The 14,742-nt window shown below is 32.3% G+C and overlaps 1 protein-coding gene across 28 annotated transcripts in view; it reads left to right on the top strand.

The window, feature by feature from the left end:
- dlg2 (discs, large homolog 2 (Drosophila)) overlaps nt 1-14,742 on the top strand; it is a 273,796-nt gene that overhangs the window by 154,469 nt on the left and 104,585 nt on the right. Inside the window, exon 1 of one of the 28 annotated variants that reach the window (XM_051121194.1) lies at nt 10,253-10,702. The exons of the other annotated variants lie outside the window; for them this stretch is intronic. Coding sequence (XP_050977151.1) covers nt 10,394-10,702 — 309 coding nt within the window. The 5' untranslated portion in view covers nt 10,253-10,393. Of the gene's footprint in view, nt 1-10,252; nt 10,703-14,742 lie in introns of those variants that run through there. 28 annotated transcript variants of the gene reach the window in all.

The raw sequence follows: 14,742 nt of genomic DNA, 5'->3' as shown, positions 1-14,742 counted from the left end.
CTATAATAAACGCTAAAAATCTTATTTTTGCAGATGCGTTACAACGGCTGTGGTGGTAACCACTGCATGATCAAGCACCTGCATTTTTTTCTTTTCCGAAAACAAAGTTGATATACTATAAATAAAGTATAGTTGAGGTACAAGTTGAGAAGATGGATAGGATAAGAGGACATTAAGACCCCGGGGGAAAGGGACAAGCCATTGAGAAGCAGAAACTGTCTCTAAGGAGCTGAAACTGTCTTTTAGTGCACACTAATGGTGATTATTATGGAGCTTGTGGTGCTTAATGCAGTGGCCATAGGCTGTTCAGAGAATCAGAGTTCAGAGAATCTCTTCTTGGATCCCACGAAAAGCTATTTCTCCAAAGTAAGTGTTGGCAGTGCTTCTGTATCTGCAGAGCTAACCTCTCTGCCCCCTTGCATTAAATTATAATCACTCCCCTGTTTAACTTTCCAGTCTTTAAAATCTCCCTCTGCTCCTGGGTTCCATGCACTCCTCCGTAATCCAATTAGCTAAACCCAAGAGGAAGTCCTCATAACTTTCCGCACTTTTTATTCCGTAATTAAGTGAACTGGTGTGGTTGGTAAATATGAGGTCAGGTCAGCGGTATGAGCTCTGACAGTTATTTTGGCAGACTTTAGTACTTCTTCAAGCTTGTGCACCACAAGCTCTGTTCAAAAGCTGTATATTATTATTATTTTTTTTTTAAATGAAAATTTTTGGCCAAAAATGTAATATTTAAAGGGGAAAGGATGTGACGTGTGGCCAAGTATGGTTTTGAGGGTGGAGATAGCGCTGGTTTTTCACTCCCCCCACCTTCAATCCCTGCCGATTACAAGCCCAATTACAAGCCCGACTCCCTAACCATTAAGCCACGGCTGCCCCATATGTTTAATTAAATATTTTGTATTTAGTGCATTATCAAGCTCAATTGGAATCTCCAAATTTATTTCAGTAAGCCTATACAACATGACAACAATGGTACAGTCAGAAGTTTTTGAACAGTAAGATTTTTGATGTTTTTTTTTTTAAAAAAGAAGTCACCAAGCCTGCATTTATTTGATCCAAATACAGCAAAAACAGTGGAATTCTGAAATATTTTTGCTATTTAAAATAACTCTTTTCTATTTAAATATTTTTCAAATGTAATTTATTCCTGTGATCAAAGCTACATTTTCAACATCATTACTCCGGTCTTCAGTGTCACATGATCCTTCAGAAATCATTCTAATATGCTGATTTGCTGTTAAAGAAACATTATTATTATTATTATTATTATTATTATTATTATTATCATTATTACTGTTATCAATATTTAAAATAGTTATTTTTTTTCCACAATTCTTTGATAAATAGAAAGAACAATTCTTCAATTTAGCAGAGATACTTTAAATTGATCAAAAGTGATGGTAAAGACATTTAATGTTTCAAAAAATTCTATTTCAGATAAATGCTGTTCTTCTGAACTTTCTATTCATCAAAGAAACCTGAAAAAAATTCTACACAGCTGTTTTCAACATAATAAAAAAATTTTGAGCAGCAAATCAGAATATTACAATGATTTTATGAAGGATCATGTGACTGGAGTAATGTTGCTAAAAATTCAGAGGAATAAATTACATTTTAAACTATATTTATATAGAAAACAGCTATTTTAAATAGTAAAAATATTAAAAAATTTAACAGTTGTTGCTGTACTTTGTATCAAATAAATGCAGGCTTGGCAAGCAGAAGAGACTTCTCAGAAAACATTAAAAATCTTACTGTTCAAAAACTTTTGACTGGTAGTGTAAGTGTATAAATAATAACTATAAATAATACCATTGCTCATTTATTGCTGATTTGAAATATATTACTGAAATAAATTTGGACTGGTAGTGTACACTACTGTTTGTATTAATATTTTGAGGTTGTTTTTTTTGTTTGTTTTTAATTATTTTAGTTTTAGTTTTGATAATTTTGTCATGTGCTTTTAATTTTTGATTATTGTCTCATATTTATTTTATTTAGCTTTATACTTTTATAGTTTTGAATTTTAGTTTATTAGCAATTTTAGTTTATCATTTCAATTTTTCTTTTAATCTTTAATTCAATTAACGAAAACAAAAATCACACAAATCATTTTTTTAGGTAAGTTCAGCAAAGCCCATGGGCTTTCCAGACTTCTCTAACATTGAACACCTACTGTTGGCTCTTGACCAAAACACGGACCAAGGTTTGTCACTTCAGTTGACGACTGTCGGACTCTGTCAAACTTTACAATAACTGCTGAGTTAAGCCAGTAGTGTAAACACACGCACACTCTGCGGCAGTATCATTGCCTTTAATGGGCACGAACTGAGCATGTGCTCAATTGGCAAATGTCTGTACCATCATTCCTTGCTCTCAGTTCTGAAGCAGAATGGCTGGTACAAAAGTTTAATTTGTTCATCCTGCAACATTACTTTGCCAGTGAGTAAAATCATTCAATTTTCATGTGAAGTAGACACTCAGGACAAAACCTTCAGCAAAGCTACAGGAGCAAGAGAGAATGGATTTTTTTTTCTTTGTAAAAAGTGTGTGAAATCACTTTTAAAGTGCCAGTATCAATCTGAGGGCCAGGACTGATTTTGTAGCCATGTCCAGTTTCAAAGTCTAACCACATGCCCCACCTTGTGGTGGTAAACGTGAACGACGATAACAGCACAAAAGGGACAACCAGAAACGCTGAACGTTGTTCATAGAAAAAAGTTCTCAGGTAATATGTAAAGCTCATTAAGTCTTAATTTTCATTAGTACCTGAGGCCCAGCATGTGTCTGTCAGACTGTATATTGATTTTCTCTGCATATGATCATTCTCTCTCTAAGGTAAAGGAGAGATGGGCTCTAGACCTTAATGGCTTTCAGTGAAGCAATAAATGACCTGTCACACACTGACAGGGCGAATCAACCGCTTAAACTCTGCCCTGCAATGTTGGTTTGAAATTTTTGCGGGCATCTTGCAGAGTGGGAGTTCTTGTCTCATCATATGTGTGTGTGTATTTACGGTTTGGGAACAGCATGAAGAAATGAAGGGTTGATTACTGAGAGCAGTGGAAAACCCAGTAAGAGAAGGGGAAGGAGAGAAGAGAGTCTCTCGGTTCCTGTGAGAACTAAGACACGTGGTTGCCTGAGTACTTCTCTTCTATTAAGAGCCGCATGAGAGAGGGGGCTTTTAATTAGAACCCTGATCCCAGACACTCCCAGTGCCTGCAGTGTGAATTTTGTCACTCATTGTGCTGCTTGAATAGCAACCAGCTTCCTGGTTTTATACATACACAGTGTCCAAAATGAACCTTTGCCAAATGCTGAATGCAAGTTGGCTTTGGTGAGTAAATGGTAAAATGGAGATACTGGGCATTTTGCCGGTAATTTATTGAATTTAATTGATTGTTATAATGAAAGTCTAAATCTCACAGATGTAAGTTACATGCAGCATTCAAATCCAAGACGTATATATAATTTTTTTGTTTTGTTTCTTGGTGACTCCAAGTGAAAGGGCATACAGTTTATGGGTTATATGGATTAGTTTTTTTTTTTTTTAGTCACAAATATATAAAGAAATATAAAACTGCAAAATATTTATGCTATCATAACCAAAATAACTAAATTAAAATAATATTTTATAATTTCATTTTTAATACAATTATTTTAGAAAATAATAATAATAATAATAATAATAATAATAATAATTATTATTATTATTATTATTGTTATTATTGTTGTTGTTGTTGTTGTTGTTTTGTTTTGTTTTTTTCAGTTATTGATTAAATCAAATCTATAAAACCTTTTTTTTCACCATGTAATTATAAAATGTATGTAAAAGTATATAATTCTTATTATATATAGCGTTTTTGTTTTTTGTCACAAATATACAAAAAATAAAACTGCACAATATTTATTCTATCCTAAGCAAAATAACTAAAGAATTAAAATATTTTATCATTCTAATAATTTTAAATAAAATTATTTTAGTAATTTATTATTATGTTGTTGTTGTTGTTGTTGTTGTTGTTGTTGTTGTTGTGTTGTGTTTTGTTTCAGTTATTAATTAAATCAAATCTATACAACCTTTCTCCTTTTTTTTCCTTTTTTCCTTTTTTTTTTTTTTTTTTTTTTCCAACATGCAATTATGAAATATATGTAAATAGTATAGAATTCTTATTATATATCCACCTTTTCCTTCCCGTAAGAGTGAGCGCTTCCATTTATAAATTGAATGTGTCTGGCTTCCGGTCTCGTCGGCATCCAGCTATTTTTAGCTCTAGAAAACAGCTCATTTTGCTGCTTGATATTGCAAATTGGTGTGTCTTTCCATATTATTTTAATGTATTTTCTTGATGAACACACTGGTTTGTAGTGCAGACAGTTTTACTGTTTACTGCACGTTGTTATTTTTCTCGTTATTTCACTAAAGCAGATAATGAACCAGAAGTCTCATCCATATACTTACTTCCATGTTGAGGAAAAAGGAGGACACCAATAAAGTTTTTTTTGTTGTTGTTGTTGTTGTTTGTTTTTTCAATTAATAGATACCATTGGCATTTTGACCCTTTTGATCTTTTCATCTGCATTTATTTGAGTGAACAGTGTAGTGTGTGTGGGAAATTTATGTGAACTAAGGTGGCTTGTCATGTGCTGGTTGTTTTCAGTGACACATCCAGCAATTTTTGTGTTAATATTACATCCAGACAGGTGCCATGTTCTCTCGCCCTTGTGGGTGTAGCTGCTTGAGTGGGCAATGGTACGTGTGTGAATGTCAGGGCTGACCACCTGTCACTTGATGGTCTGTCTGTTGAAAGGTGGGAAAATTAATTTGACAGCATCTTATGACATTTTCAACAGTATTATACAAGGGTTTATCTGGATGACGTGGTATCACAGCTTGCTGGCATCCATGACTAACATTTGGCATTGACACATGGCATACAACTCACACACACACACACATCCTGAGGCTGTCATCATTTCGGGCATTGACAGTGATAAGTGGTGTTTGTCATCATGTTAAAAGTGTGATAGAAAACGCACAACACGTTTAGGAATTCGAAACGGCTGACATTTTCTCACTGGATGATTTCACTGACTTCTCTCACACATTTCAAGTATACATTATTCATGTGTTATAATTCTATCTTAATTATAATTCTGTCCTCTAGTTGGCCTTGTTAGGGCTCTATAAAATCAGTTTTATTTTTTCTTAAATTTAATTTTTTCTGTTTAAAAAAAAAAAAGTCATTAACTGAAATCACAAAACTTACACAATTTAACATACATGACATTTTTAAGACCCTATGAAATGCGTTTCATTTTTTTTTTTTTTTTTTTTTTTTTTTTTTTCAAATTCATATTTTTCCATTAATTTTTCTGGATTCTGTTTTTTTATGTTTTAATTTCTGTTTTAATGGTTAAATTAGAAAATATTAATCAGAAAGTATGTCTAAATAATTGAAATTACAAAACGTACACAAATTAACAGTTTATTAAACATTTAACAAAATGTAAATCTTTACAGCCCTATGAAAAGTGTTTTATTTTTTCCCAAATTACATTTTTTCTGTTTTTTTTTTTTTTTTTGGATTTAGTTTTTTCAGTTGTATTTTTTTATCTAGACTCTGTTTTAATGGTTAAATAAAAAATATATATATGGATCAGAAAACATGTCTGATTAATTGAAATCACAAAAATTACACAATTTAATAGCAACTCATTAAACATATAACAAAAATTACATTTTGGTGCTCTATAAAATGTTTTTATTTTTTCACAAATACTGTTTTTTTTCCCCTTTTTTCATTCCATTTTAATTATTCTAGACTCAGTTTTATTGGTTTAAATAAAAAAATATTATGACTAATTAACCGAAATCACTAAAATTACACAGTTAACAGCAATTTATTAAAAGTTTAACAAAAAAAAATATTTTTAGGCCCTATGAAATGTTTTGTTTTTCCCAAATTCAGTTTTTTCTGTATTCATTTTTTTTCTTCGTTTTAATTTTTCCAGACTCTGTTTTAATGGTTAAACTGAAAAATATTAATCAGAAAGCATGTCTAATTAATTGAAATTATAAAACTTACACAGCTTAACAGCATATATTACACTTTTAAGGCCCTGTGAAATCTGTTGTTTTTTTTTCCCCTCAAATTTAATTTATTTTTTACCAAATTCTTTGTGTTCCATTTAATTTTCTGGACTCCATTTTAATAGTTTCATTAATTTAAAAAATCGAAAGCATGTCTAATTAACTGATTTAATAAAGATCCACTAACTTTATTTTATTTTATTTATCTATTTTATTTTATTTTATTTTATTTTTGTATTTTTTTTTCAGAAATACTGTGTTGTGTATTTACATAGTTCTGGTAAATAAATTCTGGTAAATATTCCTCAAAAATAATATTTTTATTAAACAAAATTAGTAGTAGTAGTAGTAGTAGTTGTTGTAGTATTATTATTATTATATTAAGTAATATATTTCTGTCACAGTTTCTTTAACTTAAACCAAACTTTTATTTTGATGGGTTGCTGTGAAGACCTTTACATTTCTGTTTGTATACGATATGACAAATGTTTTTCTCAAAAGAAACTGTAAAGTGCTTGTGAATTGACTCTCAGAGCGGTTTTAGAGGATGTGAAATATAGCACATATTATAGAGTAATTTAGAGTGCTTTTATGATTAATTTATAGCCAATTTGAAGAATATCCTGGCCACTTTTTCCAAAGAGAGTCAAACATTAAAAAAAAAAAGACAGAAATTTTTTAATGATATTTCTTTACCATAATTTCTTACCATACATTCACATTCCGTTCAAACCTATTAGTAGAGCTTGATGGTCTTTGTGTGCCCTGCAGGTGGGATATAAAATGTCACAAGAATTTAATTGGAATGTGGGAGGAGAGAAAAGTGCTTAATTGTAGGTTTAGATGATTTGAACGGTGCGAAGGAATTGTTAATTGTAGGAAATACTGTATGATTAATTGGCATTTAGACACTTAGAATGCCTACACAACCACACGTTCTGAACAAATCACTAAAGCCTTAATAATCAACCTCCAGTGTGTTTTATTAATTTTCATCAAAGCCCACCCCCCCAGATGTGATGGAGGATTACTAAATCAGAATGAATAACCACACAGCTAAAAGACTGAATCCTAAACAAATATTAAGCTCTAGTAATGTTCCTGTGAAGTTGAATGGAGCTGTACTGTGTGCTAGTAGCCAGTAGGTGGGGTTAATGTACACTGGTTGATCAAACAGTCAGTACAGCACTCTGGGATTGATTCTGATGTAGCTGGATGGTTTAACTTAAGCAGTTAAGCATCAGTTGCTGAGCATAAAGCCCCTTGTTTTGATTAAATGTGACTAGGTTGGTTATAAATAGAAATCTTATTGAATTAATGAGGTTCAGTGATCCACAAGCTACAGGCTATAGCTCTGCTGTTTCTTATGCAGTTGTGTGTCTCCTGCTGAATTATGGATTACAAAATTTCATTTATTCATCTACTTTTGTTTAGTACATTCTTAAAATGCAAATAACAGACAATCTACTGCATTAATTATCTTTCGAAATGCCTACACAGGTTGCATGTTCGTACTTGTTCATTTATTATTTTTAAATTATTTCAAATGCAGTTTTGCCTCTGAAAATGTTACTAAAAACAGTTTTTTTTTTAGAATAATATGAATATTAACAATAATATACATATTTAAAATGTATATTATTTATACATTTATACATACAGTTTTACCATTAAAGCTGTTGCTGAAAATAGCGTAAATTCATTGTTATTATTATTACATTACATAATAATAATAAGAAGAAGATGACTAAGAATAATAATAATAATTAAATGGTATTAAAATAGATGCTATTGTTCAACAGCAACTCCATTTAAAGTTGTTTATAATAAAATATTTTACAAATGCTTTTCTTTAGTAAAAATTTCACAAATCAGTCAAATTTTAATTGTTACTAACACAGCTTTAAATAATAATATTAATGATATACATATTTAAAAGAGATTTACGTCTAAAGCTGTTGTTGAAAAAATGTATTACATTTATTATTATTATTATTATTATTATTATTATTATTATTACTACTACTACTACTACTACTACTATTATTGCAGCTTAAGAAGCACAACTGCATTTGAAGTAGTTTGTAATAAGAATTTTCAGTTTATTTACTTCAGTAAAAATAACACTAATCTGTTAATTTTTTTTAATTTAGTTTGATTTTTTTTTACAAATGTATTTTTTTTCTTCAGTAAAAATAACACAGATCAGTTACTTTTTTGAATAATATTAATAATAATATCCATATTTAAAAGAATTTGACTTCTAACGCTGTTGCTGAAAAATTGATTAAATTCATCATCATCATCATCATTATTATTATTGTATATTATTATTATTAATTATTATTTTATAACTATTAATTATTATTGTTATGTTTATTGCAACTTCAGAAACATAACTGCATTTAAAGTAAGAATTTTCTACAATAATTTATTTCCTTCTTCAGTAAAAAGAACACAAATCAGTTAAATTCTTTTTGAATTTTTTTATTTGAAAGTTTTTATTTTGTTTTGTTTTGTTTTTTGTTTTATTTTTACGAAAATGTATTTGTAAAATTACCACAAATCAGTAAATTTATTTTTGTAATAATATTAATAATAACATTAATATTTACATTTACAAGTTTTACTTTCTGAAGCTGAAAAGTTATTAAATGCATTTTTATTATTATTATTATTATTATTATTAATGCAACTTCAGAAATGCAACTACATTTGAAGTTTATAATAATAATAATAATTATATATATATATATATATATAAATATATGTGTATGTATATATATGTATATGTATGTATATATATATGTATATATATATATATATATATATATTATAAACTTTAAATGTAGTTGCATTTCTGAAGTTGCATTAATAATAATAATAATAATAAAAATGCATTTATAATTTTTTTTTTTTTTTTTTTACAAAAAATTATTTCTTTTTTCAGTTAAATTCATTCTTCAGTTAAATTCTTTTCAATTCAATTTAATTTAAATAGTCCACACTTTGGGTAGCACTTTAATTTAGGGACAAATTCCTACTATTAACTAGTTGCTTATTAGAATACATATTACTAACATATTGTCTTTTTATTAGTACTAATAAAGCACATATTAATGATTATTCTGCATGATCATATTTTAGATTCGTTACCCCATACCTAACCTTAACAGTTACCTTACTATCAATAAGCAGCAAATTAGAAGTTTTATTAAGACAAAAGTTGTGGTTAATAGTTAGTTAATATTGAGAATTGGTCCCGAAACTAAAGTGTCACCACACTTTGCTGCATAGTCTGTTGGGAAATGTTCTGCTGTGATATACACAAAATTCTGGACTCTGAGAAAGTCTGCATTGCAGGCACAAAGGTGGTGCTCGTGAGTGCCCTTCTGAGACTAAAGTGACAAATGGGACGCTCTACGGTCTTGTTGACTCATTGACATACATAAGCAAAGGCCGCATGACTGCAGGTCCACATCAAGTGTGCCAGTTTGCTGCATTGCTTGGTAACCGTGAAAAACAGAGTTTGGCTGTACTGTTATAACTTTTTAGTGCACATTAGTTTCATTGGCATTGCTGTTGCTTTATTAGAATCAGTAAACCACTGTGTTAGTGATTTTTTTTTTTTCAAATACAAAGTAGGTTTTAGAACACTTATTAGTTCAGTTTGTAGTGTTTATGCATTTGCGTCTGCCTTCAAACTATGTGGCTTATATCTCTGTATAGCTGCAAGGTTTTCGTGTACTTTCAGCTTGTTGCAAGAGATCATTTGAATGATTTTATCATGTTGAAAAAGTGCAGCTGTCAGTTAGACATCCGTCTGTCTGATTGGGGGGTTTGGGGGTTAAGGCAGCTCGCTCAGTCCCCAGCTGTTCAGGGTTTGATTGCTTCTGCCTTGAGCAGAGATGCTGTCAAGACACCGTCAGTTAAATCATCAATTGACAGAGCTTTCTCACATACACACTCGTCTACCTCTCTTTCTTCTCTTATTCCCACTTGAGCTCCCTCTCTTGCTGTCTTCCCGTTGTTGCCTAACTAAAACATGCCTAGTGTCTACAAGTAGCCAGCTTACTCTCTCTCTCTCGCACGCTCCCTCTCTCTGACGCGCACACACAAACACACAGAGCCCTCTCACTGGCTCTCTCACTGTCGAGAGCACACTGCTCAGATACCGCCCAGAGGAGTGCCGCTCACCACAGCTGCGTCCTCTGCTGCTGCCGAACGCAAACTCAGAGACAGGGAGGTGAAACACACAGGGCGAGAGGAGGAGAGGAACGTGCATTCGGGATGACGGCTTACCTGAGCAAGCAGCAGAGCTGCTGTGTGGAGATGCACGGCCGTGTTGGAGATCGTGGAGGGGGCGAGGCGCCCTGCTCTTGCAGCTGGCAACACGAACCTCAGCATGGATACAACTACCAGCCCTCACCCTCTCCGTCCATGTCCACCCTGCCCCGTCAGAGGGCCAAACTCACGGCTTCACGCTCAGAGAGCTCCTGGAGGAGTCCCAGCCGCGGTGCACTCCGAGCCAAAGGGGGGAGCTGCGATCTGTGGACGGAGTGCGGCTGCCATCCGCACAGCTGGCATGAGCCGTACCAGGTAACCGCTGCCATCTGGGCTAGGTACCGGGGACGTTGGGTGGACAGGTGCATCATGGGTAGTCGGATATGAGGGCCAGAAGTAAGAAGTAGTGAGAAAAGTGAATGAAGTTGTTGAGGGCTTGGAAAAACTGTAAAATTGTGATTTTCGCTACTGAAAAAGATTTTGTGGAAAAATAAAATAAAAATATTAGGAAGTCATGGAGAATTCATAGAATTAGATTTTTTAGGATCAGTCTTTTTTATTTATTCATTTTTATATTAATGTAGCATAACTCTTTTCTATGGAAGTCCGTTCCACCACTGAATAAAAAAAAGGTAATTGCAGCTTTTTATCTCACAATTCTGACTTTTTTTTCTTGGACTTACGTGATACATTTTGCAATTCTGAGAACATAATCTTTTTTTTTACCCTCAAAATTGGACTTTGTAACTCGCAATTGCGAATTTATATCGCACAATTCTGAGAATAAAAGTCAGAGTTGCGAGAAAAGAAGTAAAATTGCGAGAAACAGTACAAATTCACATTTGCGAAAAAAAAGTGTCAAAATTGCGAGTTTTTAATCACACAATTCTGACTTTATTTCTAGCAATTGCAAGGTTATATCTTGTAATTCTGAGGAAAAAAGTCAGAATTGTGAGTTTATATCTCATTTCTGACTCTGTCACTCACAATTGCAAGTTTGTATCTCATAAAAATTAGGAAAATTAGGAATTGCAAGGAAAAAGGAATATAAAGTCGTATTTGTGAGAAAAATGTCAGAATTGCGAGTTTTTATCTTGCAATTCTGATTTTATTTCTCGCAATTGCGAGGTTGTCACATAATTCTGAGAAAAAAGTCAGAATTGCAAGTTTGTATCTCACAATTCTGAGAAAAAAGTAGGAATTGCAAAGAAAAAGTCAGATTTGCAAAATACAAAGTAGATTTGCGAGAAAAATGTCAGATTTGCGAGTTTTTATCTTGCAATTCTGATTTGATTTCTCACAAAAGAGTTTATATCATGTAATTCTGAGAAAAAAGTCAGAATTGCACGTTTGTATCAAAATAGTTGGAATTGTGAAAAGTCGCAATTACCTTTTTAAATTTTTATTCAGTGCTGAAAACGGGCTTAGTTTTGACCACTGATAATAAGAAATATTTCTTGAACAGCTCCATATTGCGCATGATTTTCTCATGTGACACTCAACACTTTTTTCTTCAGAATTGTGAGGTATAAACTTGCAATTCTAAGACCATAGTCTTTTTTTCTCTTAAAACTGGACTTTATAACTCTTGCATGAAAAGAAGTCAGAATTGCAAGATACAGTACAATCTTGCATTTGCGAGCAAAAAGTGAGAATTGCCAGATTTATCTCACAATTTTGACATTATTTCTCACAATTGCAAGTCTATATCTCACAATTCTGAAAAAAAAAAGTGAGAACTGCGAGATAAAAAGTCGCAATTACCTTTATTTATTTTTTTCAATGCCAGAAATGGGCTTTTCACCATTTTTGGTTTTCACCATTTATAATAAGAAATCTTTCTTGAACAGCTGCTTATTAGAATGGTTTCTCAAGAATCATGTGACACTGAAGACTGGAGTGATGTCTGCTTTCCATCACAGGAACAAATTGCAGTTTATTTTAAAATGTAAAGCTTAATAATAAAAATGATATTTCACAATAAAAGTTTTATTGTAATGTTTATAAAATTAATGAACCCTGCATAAAAGACCTCAAAAACATTGAAAAACAGCTGAAAAAGTCTCTGAAAAACTAAAATGCTAGCTGGGCTGAGAATATTCTGCTTTTGAATGAAGGTTATGTTGCAGTTGCTATAAGGAGGTGTGTTTTCCTACGTGCATTTTGCACTTCTATAAGCACGTATTACCACTGGAGCCCCTGTTCTGACATGCTTGTTGTTTTTGTTGCTGCTTGTGCTGATATCCCTTAGTATCGCATGAACAGTTCTACACAACATGGCTCTCAGATCACAAATACTAGAGCAGTGATGATAACGTAATCTGTTTGTTCATGAGCGAGAGAGATCCAGCTAAACGCCCTAAATCAGGCCAATGCATCACACCCCCATGAGTGCACTAACACAGCTGGACACTGCCCTCTGAAGACCCTCTGTTTGTGTTTGTGTGTGTGCGTGCATGCTCTTCTCTTGCTATGCTGATCTGTGTTTAAACTTCAGGATTATCTAGTTAAGCAGAAGTGGAACTCTCGTTTGGTGCTTCCTGCATCACAGTGCATGTGACATGTATTTATTTTGTGTTTTGTCCTAATATACAGTACATAAATAGCAGTGGAGGATTGGTAGATTATCATTTCATTTGTTTTGACCCATTTCTTAGCTGAACAGGATGTCATTACCAGTATAGATGGATTTTAACACTGAAATATGGAAATTGGAACAATGATTGATCATGTAATGGCAGGCACGGGAGAAATTACCATGTGGCTTTGCATCCATCACCTGTCTCTACATGAAAACACTTCCACATTTCTCGTCTCTGGCGGTCTCGTTTGATATATGTGGCAAAGGGGATGCTGTGTGCAGGCTGAGAGTGGTTTTCAATCACATTTTAGCTTGAACCCGTTGACTGGACATAGTTAGACCTCTCTGATCATGTTTCCGTTTAGAAAAGGTCATGAAGAGATGCTATTAGCCAGTATATATCTTAGTATATCTTTTTACAGTTCAAGCTTGTTTATTTATTTGTGTGTTTGTATACCAGCACAAACTAAATTAGTATGTTGATATTTAGTCAGTTTTATTATTTAAAATTATTTATTATTAAAAAACCTTACATTAATGTAATTTTTCCTAATCTGTGATTTAAAGTAGTCCACTTCCAGACCAACAATTTACAGATAATGTACTCACCTCCTTGTCATCCAAGATGTTCATGTCTTTCTTTCTTCAGTCATAAAGAAATTGTGTTTTTTGAGGAAAACATTTCAGCATTTTTCTCCATATAATGGACTAATATGGTGCCCCGAGTTTGATCTTCCACAATGCAGTTTAAATGCAGCTTCAAGCGATCCCAAATGCGGTTGAAGAAGAGTCTTATCTAGCGAAATGATTGGTTATTTTCATTTTAAAAAATACAATTTTAATACTTTTTAATCTCAAACGCTCGTCTTGTCTTGCTCTCCCTGAACTCTGTGTATTCTGCCTCAAGACAGTTAGGGTATGTCAAAAAACTCAGATCGTATTTTCTCCCTCAACTTCAAAAATCATTTCAAAATCATCCTACATCGTTGCAGAAGTACCGACCCAGTCTTTGCAAAGTGAACATGCAAAGAAGATCAAACACCCTTAACAAAAAAGGTAAAACAGTGACGATTTTGAAGTTGAGGGGGAAAATACGATCAGAGTTTTTCGACATACCCTGTTTGTCTTGAGCCAGAATACAAGGAGAACAAGACAAGACGAGCGTTTGACATTAAAAAGTATATAAATTGTATTATTTTTATGAAAAAAGAAAAACATTGTTAGATAAGATGGTTCTTCCTCAGCTTTAATCTCATTTAGATTAGTTCAGATTTGTTTTGTTTTTTTGTTAATTAATATTATTATTATTATTTTTAATAATTGTTCAAAATAAAAACTGAAATATTACTATTTAAAATAATTGTTTTCTATTTTACTGTATTTTAAAAGATTTACTTTTTTGATGGCGGTGCACATTTTCAGCAGCCATGACTCCAGTCTTCAGTGTCACATGATATTTTTTTTAACATTTCTTCTTATTATCAGCGTTGAAAAACGGTTGCTCTGCCTTTTTTTTTCTTTAATTAATAGAAAGTTCAAATAAGCAGCATTTATATGAAATGAAAATGTAACGTGAAATATCTTTACTGTCACTTTTTATTAATTCAGTGCATCCTGGTTGAATAAAAATATGAATAATTTCTTTTTAAAAAGCTTTTTTAATTACAGCTTTTTTTTTTAAACCCTAACACATTTATTAGTGCGTTTATATATGCATCTTGGTAATATCGTTACCAGCCCTCTGTAGGGGTGTGCGGTATATATCGTCTATGAT

Source organism: Labeo rohita, chromosome 10, assembly GCF_022985175.1.
Source record: "Labeo rohita strain BAU-BD-2019 chromosome 10, IGBB_LRoh.1.0, whole genome shotgun sequence".
NCBI classification, from domain to species: Eukaryota; Metazoa; Chordata; class Actinopteri; order Cypriniformes; family Cyprinidae; genus Labeo; species Labeo rohita.
Note: the sequence above shows the minus strand (reverse complement) of the source record. Positions and strands in the feature narration are given on the sequence as shown.